Below are 13,226 nucleotides of genomic sequence, written 5' to 3' on the forward strand. Positions count from 1 at the left end.
CTATGAGATAAGACTTGTTCATCAGGGTCAACAATTTGAAATTGAAAACTTTCCCTCCTGCTGTGGTCTTTCTTACTTGACTTGTTGATGTGCTCTGTGATATTATTTTAGGCATAGGGTAAGGCCAAACTGAAGAAGAACCAAATTCAAGGAAGAATTATTAGGAAAGGCAACCCTGATTATTTGACTGGTATTAAATCATTCATTTGGTGGTGCTTGGGTGGCTTAGTCAGTTAAGCGGCTGACTTCGATCCAGGTCATGATCTCGAGGTTCATGGGTTTGAACCCCGCATCAGGCTCTGTGCTGACAGCTCAGAGCCTGGAGCCTGCTTCAGATTCTGTCTCCCTCTCTCTCTCCCCCTCCCCTGCTTGTACTCTCTCTCTCTCTCTCAGAAACAAACATCAAAAAAAATTTTTTTTAATTATTCATTGATTACTTGCCAGCAGAGTACTTAAACTTGAGAAAAAAGCTGAAATTAACAATGGTTTGTATAGTGTTTTGCACAAAGTGTTTTTACATTGATTGCCAACATGGTCTTCTCAGGAAGAGAAATGGCATGACAGGTAGTTTGAAGCCAAGTTTTCTGATTTCTGTTTAACTTTTCCACACTGACTCCATTTTCAACTCCACCTTTTTATAAATTACCGAGACCTGATTCGTCAATGCTTTTATCTGTGCAACCATTGAAGAATTCCTTTCCAGTGCTCGCGGTCTTGTTTGCAAAGAAATGATGAACAAGTTTTGTGATCCAACACCCAGGCATAAATCTCAGTTTAAAGAAAAGGTGTTTTTAATCAGTGAAAGAAAAGTTATAAAGTTCTAATTAACTGTTCGTAAAGCATAATGCTTAGTTCTCAGGGTCTAAAATATGAACTTAATACCATTGTTTACCGGCTGTATAACTCCATCCATTTTGCTGAAACTCAGTTTCTTTTTCTTAAAATTGGGATGTTAATGTATCCTCCTCGTTGGTGTCAAGAAGAAAAAAGACATATATTTTAAGCCCCTAACAGAGCCCCTGACACACAATAAACTCTTAATCCATTTTATTTGTTTTTGCCAATGTTTATCATAATTTTTTTCCCCACTGGACTGAGTTGCTGCCATGGAAAGCCCTTGCCCATGAATGTTCAGGACCCTGGGAAGATACATTTATTACCTTCAAGTTGCCTATTGACTTATCCCAGTAGGGACCAAAGCATAAGAGGCAACATGATGATTCCCAGGAATGAATGAGCTGAAAGGAAGTCACAGTCATACTCTACATTAGAAGAAGCTCACGTGAAATTCTTCTTCACACTCATTAGGAATTATCACTGTAGCTACAAAGAGCCAAAAGTAATCAATATTTATTTGGGTTAGATCTATTCTCCACGGTGGGGAAAGGTTTGTGTAGCTAATTCGGGCCAAAACAGCCCCATCACAGTGCAAAGCAGTGGTTCTCAGTCTTGGCTGCCTATTAGAGTCATCTGAAGACCCTTTAAAAACTAGTGATGTCTGGACTCTATCTCAAACCTAATGATTCAGAACCTCTGGGATTCAGGGCCTGGGCATTGACGTTTTAAAAACTTCCCAGGTAATTGCCACATGGAGCTAGGGCTGAGAACTTTAATCACCAAGAATGAATGTGATACTAAAATTATCTGTTAGACCTAAACATGTTTGCAAGCAGAGAGACAATATCTTTAGCACAGCATGGGAAAACACAGGTGTTTTGAACAAAACATAAGGGGTCTTGGGTGCCTCTCTTGACACCAATTAAATCAACTTAATAGAATAAGATGGAGTCTCTCAGCTTGACTTACTCTTTTTGGAAATCAGGGCTTTTTAGAAGCTATAATTACCCACTTTCTCTCTTGACCACACTGAACAAGTTTTTAAGCTGAAAGATTATGTCAAATCAAATTTACCTTAATAGCCTGAAAACAATTTACCTTCCAAGGATCCAGGTTGTGGTTATTTTCAGCTCTGTTAGTCTTCTTATTTAATTAGTACAGTTTTTTCAAAGGGAATTGAACATATATTGAAATAAAAAGATACACCATCAGAAAAAAACATATGCAGGGTATAATAATCTATCTTCTTTGTGAATATGAAAATGTTTGCTTATATTCATATATTCGGCTGTCTATTTTGCAGTTATAATATTTGCCAGCATTTTGGCCTGTTAGATTTGCAGATTCTCTTGTTAAGGGAATTAGTCTTGATCAGGACTGAGTTTGTTCTAGGAGTAACTATCTATGCCTCTTCCCCATTGTTTTTAAAGTTTTTATTAATTTTTTTTTGAGAGAGAGATTGAGAGCATGAGCGGGGAAGGAGCAGAGAAAGGGAGACAGAATCCCAAGCAGGCTCCGTGCTATCAGCACAGAGCCTGAACCAGGGCTCAATCCCGTGAACTGTGAGCTTATGACCTGAGTCAAAATCAAGAGTGGCACTCTTAACCAACTGAACCACCTGGGCACCCCAGCCCCTTCCCCATTTTTAAAAAGCTTACAGTAAACTTTTCAACTTGTTTATCAAAGATGTGAATTTAAACTTAGACCTTTCAGAGTATCTCCCGTCTTTAATCACAGGCATGACAGGGAATAAGCTTTTAAACATAGGGGCAGATGGTTCCATGCTTGCCCCCAGCTTGCCTGGCTGTGCAGCTTCACCTACTATCTTAGGGCAGTCTGCTAGTCTTCAGTTCTTACCCGTTTCTCCTGGGAACCAGTTCTTGAACTTCAGTTTCTTCTCTCTCCTCTCTCCCAGTCAGTATAGCTCTGGGTTAACTTCCTTCCTAAGCAGCCCAGGTCTCCTGATCTATCACATCAGAAGTCCTGAGACTTCTCCTCTTAGGTTTTCATCACCTTTCACCCTGGACCTTGGATCTGTTCAACCCTGCTTTGCTCTTATGATCAGACTACTGCACACTTCTTTTTGTTAAGTTTATTTATTTATTTTGAGAGAGAGAGGGAGAGAACATGGCAGGGGGTCAGAGAGAGAAGGAAAGAAGATCCCAAGTGTGGAGCTCTCAAACTCATGAACCACGAGATCATGATCTGAGTTGAAATCAAGAGTCGGACATTTAACCAACTGAACCACCCAAGAGCCCTCAGACTACTGAACACTTCTTAAAATAAACATTCAACTTTGTGACTTTGTGCCTTAAAGTCAGTGGTCTTCAATCCCAACCGAGTCTTCCACCTTACCTGACAGTGTTTCTACCTGTCCTCAGTGATCTCCCTCTCTCATTTCTCTCAGTAACTGTCCTGAACTTTCTTTGCTCTCTCTTAAGGCCATTTTGGCCGTTTCAGTGATTTGCTGAACATCCCCATATCAGTTTCTCCGGGCCAGATCTCCCTCCAGAATGCCAGATCCTAACCCTCAAAAATTATGATGAGGACAGCATTATTGCTACTGTCCCTTTTATCAAATGACAGTATCGTTTACCTGTTCTTTTCAGTTAAGCCTAAATCTGCCCTGTCATTACACTTAAAGTTTCACAGGCTGGGAATGAGTCTCATCTTAGAACCAGACATACTTTCAATCTCTACCTTTGCCACAGGGCTGTAGAAAGCAGTGATGACATTCCAGGTGGATTAGGTAATTGAAATTGGTATTTCAGTTCTCAGTCACTTGAGAATTTACAAAGTAAAACAGTGTTAACCGTAAGCAAAATATGAGAATTGCTAAGAATACATATTATTTATTCCCTAATAGGGCTGGAGATGTGGGTGAAAGACTGGAACCTGGTTTCTCTAAATAACATTCAAGATAGTACGCTCCTCAGCCCGAACGATGGGGTTAAGAATTGATGATATGCTTCTGCACAGAAAGGACGTAATAATCAGAATAAAAAAGGCAACCTATAGGGGCGCCTGGGTGGCTCAGTGGGTTAAATGTCCAACTTTGGCTCAGGTCATGATCTCATGGCTTGTGAGTCTGAGCCCCATGTCGGGCTCTGTGCTGACAGCTCAGAGCCTGGAGTCTGTTTTGGATTCTGTGTCTCCCTCTTTTTCTGGCCCTCTCCCTCTCCCACTCTGCCTATCTCTCTTTAAAAAATAAATATACATTAAAAAAAGGCAACCTACAGAATGGATGAAAATATTTGCAAACCATACATATAATAAGGGGTTAATATCTAAAATGTGTAAGAAATTCCTACAACTCAATAGCAGAAAATCAAATACACCAATTTAAGAAATGAGTGAAGGACTTGAGTAGATATTTCTAGAGAGAAGATATATAAATGGCCAACAGGTATATGAAAAGGTGCTCAACATCATTAAACATCAGATAAATACAAATCAAACCCACAATAAGATATCACCTCACACTTGTTAGGACGGCTAATATAAAAAAAACCCAAAAGATAAGCATTGATAAGGATGTGAAGAAATTGGGACCCTTGTATACTGTTGGTGGGATTGTACAACCATGCAGCCATTACAGAAAATAGTGTAGAGGAGGTTTTCTCAAAAAATTAAAGCTAGAAGTATCATATGACCCAGAAATGGGATTTCTGGGTGTGTATCCAAAAGAATTGCAATCAAGATATTGAAGAAATAGGGGCGCCTGGGTGGCTCAGTTGGTTAAGCGGCCAACTTCGGCTCAGGTCATGATCTCGTGGTCTGCGAGTTCGAGCCCCGCGTCAGGCTCTGTGCTGACAGCTCAGAGCCTGGAGCCTGTTTCAGATTCTGTGTCTCCCTCTCTCTCTGACCCTCCCCTGTTCATGCTGTCTCTCCCTGTCTCAAAAATAAAATAAACATTCAAAAAAATTAAAAAAAAAAGATATTGAAGAAATACCTGTACTCACATGTACTCAGCATTATTTACAACAGCTAAGATATGGAAACAACGCAAATGTCCATCAACAGATGAGTGGACAAAGAAAATGTGGTCTATCCCATGTTGTATACATACTTTGGAATATTATTCCAAAAAAATTTTTTCCAAAAAAATTTCCAAAAAATTTCAGCTTTCCAAAAAAAAGTGAAACCTGCACATGTGACAACATGTGCCTGGAGGACATGATGCTCAATGAAACAAACCAGTCACAGGACAAATGCCACATGATTCCACTGTGGGAATCTAAAGTAGACTCATAGAAGCTGAGAATAAAACAGGGATTGCCAAGGGCTGAGGGGAAGGAACCATGGAGAGTTGCTATTCAATGGGTATGAAGTTTCAGTTATGCAAGATGCAAAGTCCTAGACATCTGCTGTATATGTGATGCCTATGGTTGACATGCTATATTGTGCACTTAAAAATCTGTTGAGGGGATAGACCCTCTCACTGGCCAAGTTTTCTTACCACACATGCACAGAAAGAGTCATAAAGAAACTTTTGGAGGGGACAGATATGCCTGTTACCTTGATTATAGGGATAGTTTCAGCGGTGTTTGTGTAAGTCCAAACTTACCAAGTTGTTTACATTAAAGATGTGCAGTATTTTATGTATCTGCTATACCTCAATAAAGCTGTTTATTTATTTAATTAATTAATTCATTTATTTTGAGAAAGAGAGAGAGTGTGAGACAGCATGAGCAGGGGAGGGGCAGAGAGAGAGGGAGAGAGAGAATTTCGAGCAGGTTCTGCACTGTCAGCACAGAGCCCAATGCAGGGCTCAATTCCAGGAACTGTGAGATCATGACCTGAGCCAAAATCGAGAGTCATTCACTGAACTAATTGAGCCACTCAGGCACCCCGAAACTGTTTTTTAATTGTTTTTTAATGTTTATTTATTTTTGAGAGAGAGAGAGGCACAGAGAGAGAGGAAGACAGAATCTGAAGCAGGCTCCAGGCTCTGAGCTGTCCGCACAGAGCCCAACACAGGGGATGGGACCCACAAACCGTGAGATCATAACCCAAGACAAAGTTGGATGCTTAACTAACTGAGCCACCCAAGTGCCCCAAAAGCTGTTTTTTAAAGAAAGGAATTATGGGAAATCAATTTTTTTTTTCAAAAATGTTGCCCATTGGAGGGGCTGTCTGGCATGCTAGGAGTCACATTAGAGGAGAGTCTTGCTGGAGTCATTGTCCACATTTGTTAGCAGCAGGAGAGCCACCACTGATTCTCCTGAAGACAGAAAGACAATATTGTTGTGGGCCCTTTTGCCAGAGCACATGGCATGAAAAATCACGGTGAAGTCTGTTTATTTTCCCCTGAGATCCCCTGTGTTTTATGTGGAGCAAGGAAGCCTGACTTATGCCCTCCTAGGCTTTCTGTTACACACTTATTCAGTGTTGATTATGCTGCGTGCAGCTGATGGGCAAAGTATTTGGGGTGAAGACTCTACAAGAATGCATTGAATATTCTATGGGACATATTCTGTGAGACACTTGACTTGCTGGGTCTCCCATCTCCCACCCCCACCTCCGCTCCCAAGTATGCAGGCAAATATTGCTGGAGAGCAAAGATGGGCTCAAGTGTTTGTTTTTCTGGTTTTCTTTCCTTTATTCTTCACATTCTTATCTATCCCTGTTTGGCAGAGATTTAAAAAGAACACTTTAAAATTACTTTGTCTCAGAGTAAGTTTCCCTGGCTCTTCCCTAATCATTGAAGGAATGAAAGTCTATGGGCGTATTATTTGTAAAAGTCAGCTTATTAGAGGACCCTCCAGCTTGATGTACCTATATCGCTTGTGAAAGGTTGACATTTTATTCATGACCACTGAGTATACATCCATAAAATTCCTTTTTTTCCCCACTCTGATTGGCATGATTAATTTTTTTAATCTCTTAGCACTTTGTTTTTTCCCAACGGGTCAGGTAGCACAGTCCTTGGACCTGAAGAGACAGTTAGTTTGAGGAATGGAGTTATTTTCTGTCAGTGGCCATTAATCCTCTGTTCAGCTGGTGGAGGGAGGGTTATATTTAAAAACCCAAACTGTTCTTCCCTTCAGTCAATTTGAGATGGCTTTAAAAATGACAGGAAATGTGATGAGCACCAGCGGATGTATGGAAGTGCTGAATCACTATATTGTACACCTGAAACTAATTTAACGCTGTATGTTACCTCGCTGGAATTAAAATAAACACTTAAAAAAATAAATAAAACAAGAAAGGGAATTGTCTTTGAGGAAGAAAAAAACTACGCACAATTCTTCACAAACAGAGAAGAACAATCTGACTAGTAGAATATGGTACCGTTTTCCCTCTCTTTTTTACCAGAGAGCAAACAACAAAGACCTTCAACTTAGACACTTTCTATCTAAGTGTCATGATGTTTTGGTATCTGATGATACATGATGAACACGCCTTTTCCAGTGTGGGGATTTTAGGATGGGAAAGAGTGGGCCATAATGATGGGCTGAGGAGAAGGATCCATGGAGAGGGAAAGAAGGTGACTGAGAAGGGCCGGCAGGCAGAACACTAGGAAGGGATCAGGTCCAGAGCACATGGGTAAATTCAGTCTCAGCTCACAGGAGAAAGCTCTCAATGGCTGGGATATGGCAATGTGTAAAGTGCATTGGGGGCTGGGGTGATAGGAGGCTCAAAAGAATCTGATGATGGTCAACAGGCACTGATTTCATCCCTCGTGGGACTCAAGGAGTCTCAGCATTGAGCCAAATCATCCTCCATGGCTGCTGGTTCGCCTGCTGTGCTCAGACAGGAAGCAGAGATAACCTCAGTGAGGAATGTAAAGGGACTGAACATTATAGGTGGAATAATTACATCATCCCTGGAAACTCTCATTAGAGAGGAAGGGGAATGAGGTTTGTACATAGGGAGGGGATTTAACTACTCCATCAACTCTGATTCCAAGACATTTTCAATGTTGAATTTTTGGAACTGTGTCAATTCTGCCTGTGACTCAGGGGAAATTGGAGACTCAGGGAAATCAGTGGGTACCTCTTTCCCCTCTAACCATCCTTTACCATCTGTGGATGCTTTGGATGCTCCTCTGGCTGTCACCAGGAAAAGGAACTGTTGTTCCTGCATCTGCATGGTTCTTGCATTTGGATGGTAAAGGTATATCCTTTACCATCAGTGGATGCTTTGGATGCTCCTGTGGCTTCCACCAGGAAAAGGAACTGTTGTTCTTGCATCTGTCCCCAGCCCCGATCTCATCAAGAGCAAAGGGGGAAAGGAGAAGTCAGATGTCCAAGGCAGGTGTGGCATTCCCCGTCTATGTCAGTCACCCTCAGCCTCTCTTTCCCACAGATGGTCGGCTGTGACTATGAGATCGGCTCCAATGCCACGGAGGATCGCTGCGGTGTGTGCCTTGGGGATGGCTCTGCCTGCCAGACTGTGAAGAAGATGTTTAAACAGAAAGAAGGATCTGGTAACAAACAAATAATTGAAGTGGCAGGGGACTGAGAATAGAGGGCAAGATTGATCGCTATGTTTTAAAGCAGATTGTAGCTTTCAAAGAACTCAACATGGATATAGCCTTCACTACAAAGGGATAAGGGCTCCTTGACAGTTTTAGGAAAGGAGTTGATGGCTAGGCAATTACAGGAAGCCTTCCAGCACACAGGGATCTAAAGTGACCTGAGGGCTGTCCCCAGGAACAGGAATGAGTATGATCCCTGTGACAGCATCCAGGACTGAAGGTCAATGGCTTAGGAACAGACCTTGAACCGGGGGAGAGAGAGAGATCAGAAGGTGCTGGGAAGGGTGCAGACACAAGACAGGCTCTAAGAGAGAGAGCAGAGAAGCCCAGCAGTGGGCTTAATGGCGGAAGTCTCGGAGTGTACCTTCAGGGCCAAAGGAGAGGCAAGGCAAAGTCACTTCAGCTTGCTCTTCTTCCCCATTTCTCCCTGGAAGGGGTTCCTACCCACTGGTGCCCTGTGGCTCTCCAGGTGCTTGCTGCTACCTGATGTCCCCTCCTTACCTACACCCTGCTGTTCCTTTCCCATGATGACCTTTCACAAGGTTTCTTCTTTGTGCAGCTCTGGGCTGCTAATAATCCTTGGGAATGAAGAGCTTACCCTCACCCCAAGTCAGCTATGGGACCTGCATATTTGTTTTCAGTTAAGCTGGTCCCATGGCACCATCAGTGATTTGTATATAGCTGAAGGGGTCTTGGGAAGGTCTAAGTTAGGCCCAGAGATGATGAAGATAACTCAGAGTATCATAGCTCAGGCTCCCACAGAAATACACTAAGATAAGAATTTGATACAAACAGTTTATTTGAGGGTCGGAGGATCCTGGAAAATGCCAGTAGGGCATGCAGGAAATAGAACGGGGAAAGGAGGAGAGTCAAGAAAGGGTGTGTCAGTAAGCCAGTGACCATTACGTAGGACCCAGTATAGAATTGTATATGAGATGGGGCGCCTGGGTGGCTCAGTCAGTTGGGCGTCTGACTTCAGCTCAGGTCACGGTCTCACTGTCTCTGAGTTTGAGCCCCGTGTCGGGCTCTGTGTTGACAGCTCAGAGCCTGAATCCTGCTTCAGATTCTGTGTCTCCCTCTCTCTCTCTGCCCCTCCCCTGTTCACGCTCTGTCTCTCCCTCTCCCTCAAAACTAAATAAAGATTAAAAAAAAATTGTATATGAGAGTTTTCCCACCCAAAGGGTAAGGGAGCTGAGACAATGTATGCCAGCTCCCACTGGTCACTGCTCAAGGCTACTTTGGGGAGGGGACAGTTATGTTGTTAATTCTCTGGATTCCAAAGAAATCTAGGTGCTGGGAGTAGGGAGTCCAGTGTGCACTACCCAGGTAGGTACTGAGAAGAGAAGGGCACCCTGGGTATGACACCCAGGATGGGAAATGACAGGGACTCCCAGATGTAGTGGGTCACCCTTTTCCTGGGGCCCAAAAAAGCAATGCATCCCTTTTAGACATGTTCACCACCACCCAGGATGAAGTAACTGAGTATGCCCTCAAGTATCAGGTGCATTGACTAAATACTTTATTGGTCCTTAGTACACATAACAGTGGATGACCCAAATGTGTTTAATTTCTACACCTATTTTTTTGATCTTTGACTATTGAATTAATAAGGTTAAATTGTAAAGTGAAATGCTTGTCTTGCCCTTTAGAATTATCATTGAAGGATTATATTTTATGTCTATTTGATGGCTTTATTATGCATGAAATGTATCCTTTGCATTACTTATTAAGAATGTGAAGAATAACCCAGTAGGTCTTAGGCTTATGATCAAGCATCCTATGATAGGTAATATTTATTCAATCTTGTAAAGCTGTTACGTAAGTATTTTCCAGTATTTAGATGTGACCTTATTTACTTGGATTATAAAATAACCCTTCAAATGATGTTTCAACACTTAACCTCAGTATTGTTTCTTTGCCTGTAGAGGCTCATATCTTTGGCTTCAGATATGCTGTGCTCTTAACAGTATGGTAACTCCTTTGAAAAGCAGAGCTTTCATTCTTGAATCTCCACCACTTAACCTTTTAAGTAAGCCCTTAGGAAATCAAGCTGTAGTTCTGGGTTTTTATCATCTCTACTCTGGTTTCTTAGGAGAAAGGATCAGAAGCATCTTGAGGCTTCCTGCCACCCCCACACGTGCCTTAGAGACCTTGATACCGCTGGCCGTGTGCCTACCACTGAGCATTTGGCATCCCTTGTGACTTTGGTTTTCATTTCTCCTTCTCTCATTTGCTTCCCTGAGGACTTCTGATGGCTCTTGGCACCCAGGGAGGTGTGTCCACTTTGTTTTTTTTAACGTCTTATTTATTTTTGAGAGAGAGAGAGAGAGAGACAGAGTATGAGTGGGGGAAGAATAGAGAGAGGGAGACACAGAATCTGAAGCAGACTCCAGTCTCCGAGCTGTCAGCACAGAGACCGACGTGGGACTCGAACTCACGAACCATGAGATCATGATGTGAGCCAAAGTCAGACACTTAGCCGACCGAGCCACCCAGGAGCCCCTGTCTACTTTAGATTGTACATATCCTGACAGGGTTTCCAAGCCCTCTGGCACTACTACCCCCAGCACAGTAGGCAAATCCAGCCAGATCTCACTCTGGACTCTGTCGACACCCAGCTGGGTGGTGGTCTGTGTTCCTTATGTCCACCAGGCATTCCGCAAGTCCCACCTTTGCTGTGTGCCTAATAAAGCTAGATACATCATAAAGACCCTGGCTGCCACTACCCCACCTTGGGAATGGAACCACAAAGTGATGCAAAACTCTGTGAAATGGAGTTAGAGTGCATTGGGCAGATTGATTCATCCAAGGGCCAAAGTCAAAAGAGGGAACTCAACAACCTCTTTTTGAAGACAACCAAGGTATAGTTAGTTGTTTTCTGTGCTTACTTACATGCTGTCTTGTATTGCTGCCTTACTTCTGCTTCTGTTGTATTCTTTCTTTCTAGTGCAGTTATAAACTGAGGGATGAATCATCTTTTAGGCTCTATCACCACCCTGCCCAACCCCATGTCAACAAACATAATTTCTATCTATAGGAGGTATTCAGTAAGCGCTTATATAAATTTGAATGAAAAATGCTTTTCTTAAGGTGGTTCCATATTCCTTTGACAATAAAGGAGACCACATCATTAACAGTTATGCTGATGGAATATCTGAATCAGATATTTTCCCTCCATGATACCCTGCCTATGGGCCTTTTTGGTTTAGCTGTAGCTCTTTTTTTTTTTTTTTTTAATGTGACTTGGTACAATATTGCATTCGTAATATTGTAAACCACTATTGTAATATTGGGTTTTTGTCACTTTCTGATTCTGGCCCACAGACATAAATCTCGGAATCCTTCCCTTCTTATGAATATCCTGAAGTATTCTTTTCTCCTTGTCTCTCCACCCAGAACTGTGGAGAACTTTGGTGGCTGGCAGTGATTGGCTTGGGGCATTCCCATTGTAACTTCATCTCTCTGGTCAGGAAGGCATCCCATTTGCCTTCAAGAATTTGTGACACGTGGTGAGCCCTTATGGAGGATTATTCCCAGAGCAAGTATATATCTGCAGTCAGTTACATGGGAGCTGTGGTTGGAAATGGCTTTACACTTAGGCATCAAATCTCCAGAGCCTTGTTACAGGCTCTTGTCACAACCATGATCTTGAGAGAAAGCCCAGCATCTCCTTTCTGAGAGAAGTAAGCAACTATCAGACAACACTAGAAAAACGATGAACTCGGGCAACAGGTACAACTAGCACTTGAGGCAAGATCATCTCTGTGACTAAAAAGTGATGCGAATATGTAGTCAGTCACCTAGAAGAATTCAGAAATCTTTCAAACTTTGCATGGCCTAACTGACCCATGTGTCTGTCTGTGTTCTCCTCCCTTTTTGCTTTACTTTGGCTCATTGATTTCTTTTAACAGAGTAGGTTTAAAATGAAGTGGAGAAGGTCTGCATTAGAGATGCTCATCATGAACGGACCCATCTTCTCCTCCTCTCTGGCTGCTGCTGCCTTTGACTATGGAGATATGAAATATTAGCCCTGTCCTTTTTTATGAAGGAAAGAAAGACGATGATGGATGATGTGGAATTGAAATAGGCTGAGAGGCAAGAGACCAGGTGCTGATCCAGATTACCATTGACCATGGGGAAGTCACCCCTTTGGGCCTCCATTTCTGAGGCCCTTTTCAACCCTGTCTGGTATTTTTTGTCTTACCCCTGCTCTTAGCCCTAAGGCTGATCCTATGTTTATTGAAATCTAAGTGTTGAAGCTGGGCAGAGTCTCCAAGAAAAGATTTCTTTATTCATGGCTTTCTTGGGCTATCCCAATAGCTAAGTCCTTGTCTCTCTTTGTGGAGAGGACCTCATTTAGTAGATTTGATGCTGTGTGCCAGATGGCAGCATCATGTCATGCCTTTTAATTAGTGTCACACTTGAGGAACATTAGGCCCACTTTCTTGTAGACCCTCCATAATAGCTTCCATTTCCTCTCTTGGAGAAAGAAAAAAGAATTGGCACGTTGCTGTAGTGCCATGGTTACTATGAGTAGATGTGTCTGAAATTAAAGAACTTAGGTCCAGAATACAGTGAGCTATGTACAGATATCATCCGCTCGTTCATTTATTCATTCACTCTATGACTTGAGAAACATTAATCAAGTACCTGTTGTGTACTTGGCATGGGGTAGGTAGAAGAAAGAAAAAGACAATGACTCTCTTCCTGTCAGCTTCTCTCCCTTACCCTAATGGGTAACAGGCCTGGGCCCCACTCTGCCACTTGGCCCTTAGGCACAACTTAAATGAGGAGCCTGGTTTGAAAGGAAGCTGATAGAACATTAAGCTCTGTTCTTCTAAGGGCACCCTGGGCTTGTTACCCAGAGCCCTGACTTCCATCCCAAACTCTCATAGCCCAATTTCTT

General features: G+C 42.5%; 1 protein-coding gene across 1 annotated transcript in view; it reads left to right on the forward strand.

Annotated features, from left to right (window-relative positions):
• The window catches only part of ADAMTS12 (ADAM metallopeptidase with thrombospondin type 1 motif 12), a 348,871-nt gene that overhangs the window by 260,017 nt on the left and 75,628 nt on the right, over positions 1-13,226 (forward strand). Inside the window, exon 14 of the mRNA XM_047864323.1 lies at positions 8,149-8,269. Within this exon, the coding sequence (XP_047720279.1) occupies positions 8,149-8,269 (121 nt within the window). The remainder of the gene's footprint in view (positions 1-8,148; positions 8,270-13,226) is intronic.

This window comes from Prionailurus viverrinus, chromosome A1 (genome assembly GCF_022837055.1).
Source record: "Prionailurus viverrinus isolate Anna chromosome A1, UM_Priviv_1.0, whole genome shotgun sequence".
Taxonomy (NCBI): domain Eukaryota; kingdom Metazoa; phylum Chordata; class Mammalia; order Carnivora; family Felidae; genus Prionailurus; species Prionailurus viverrinus.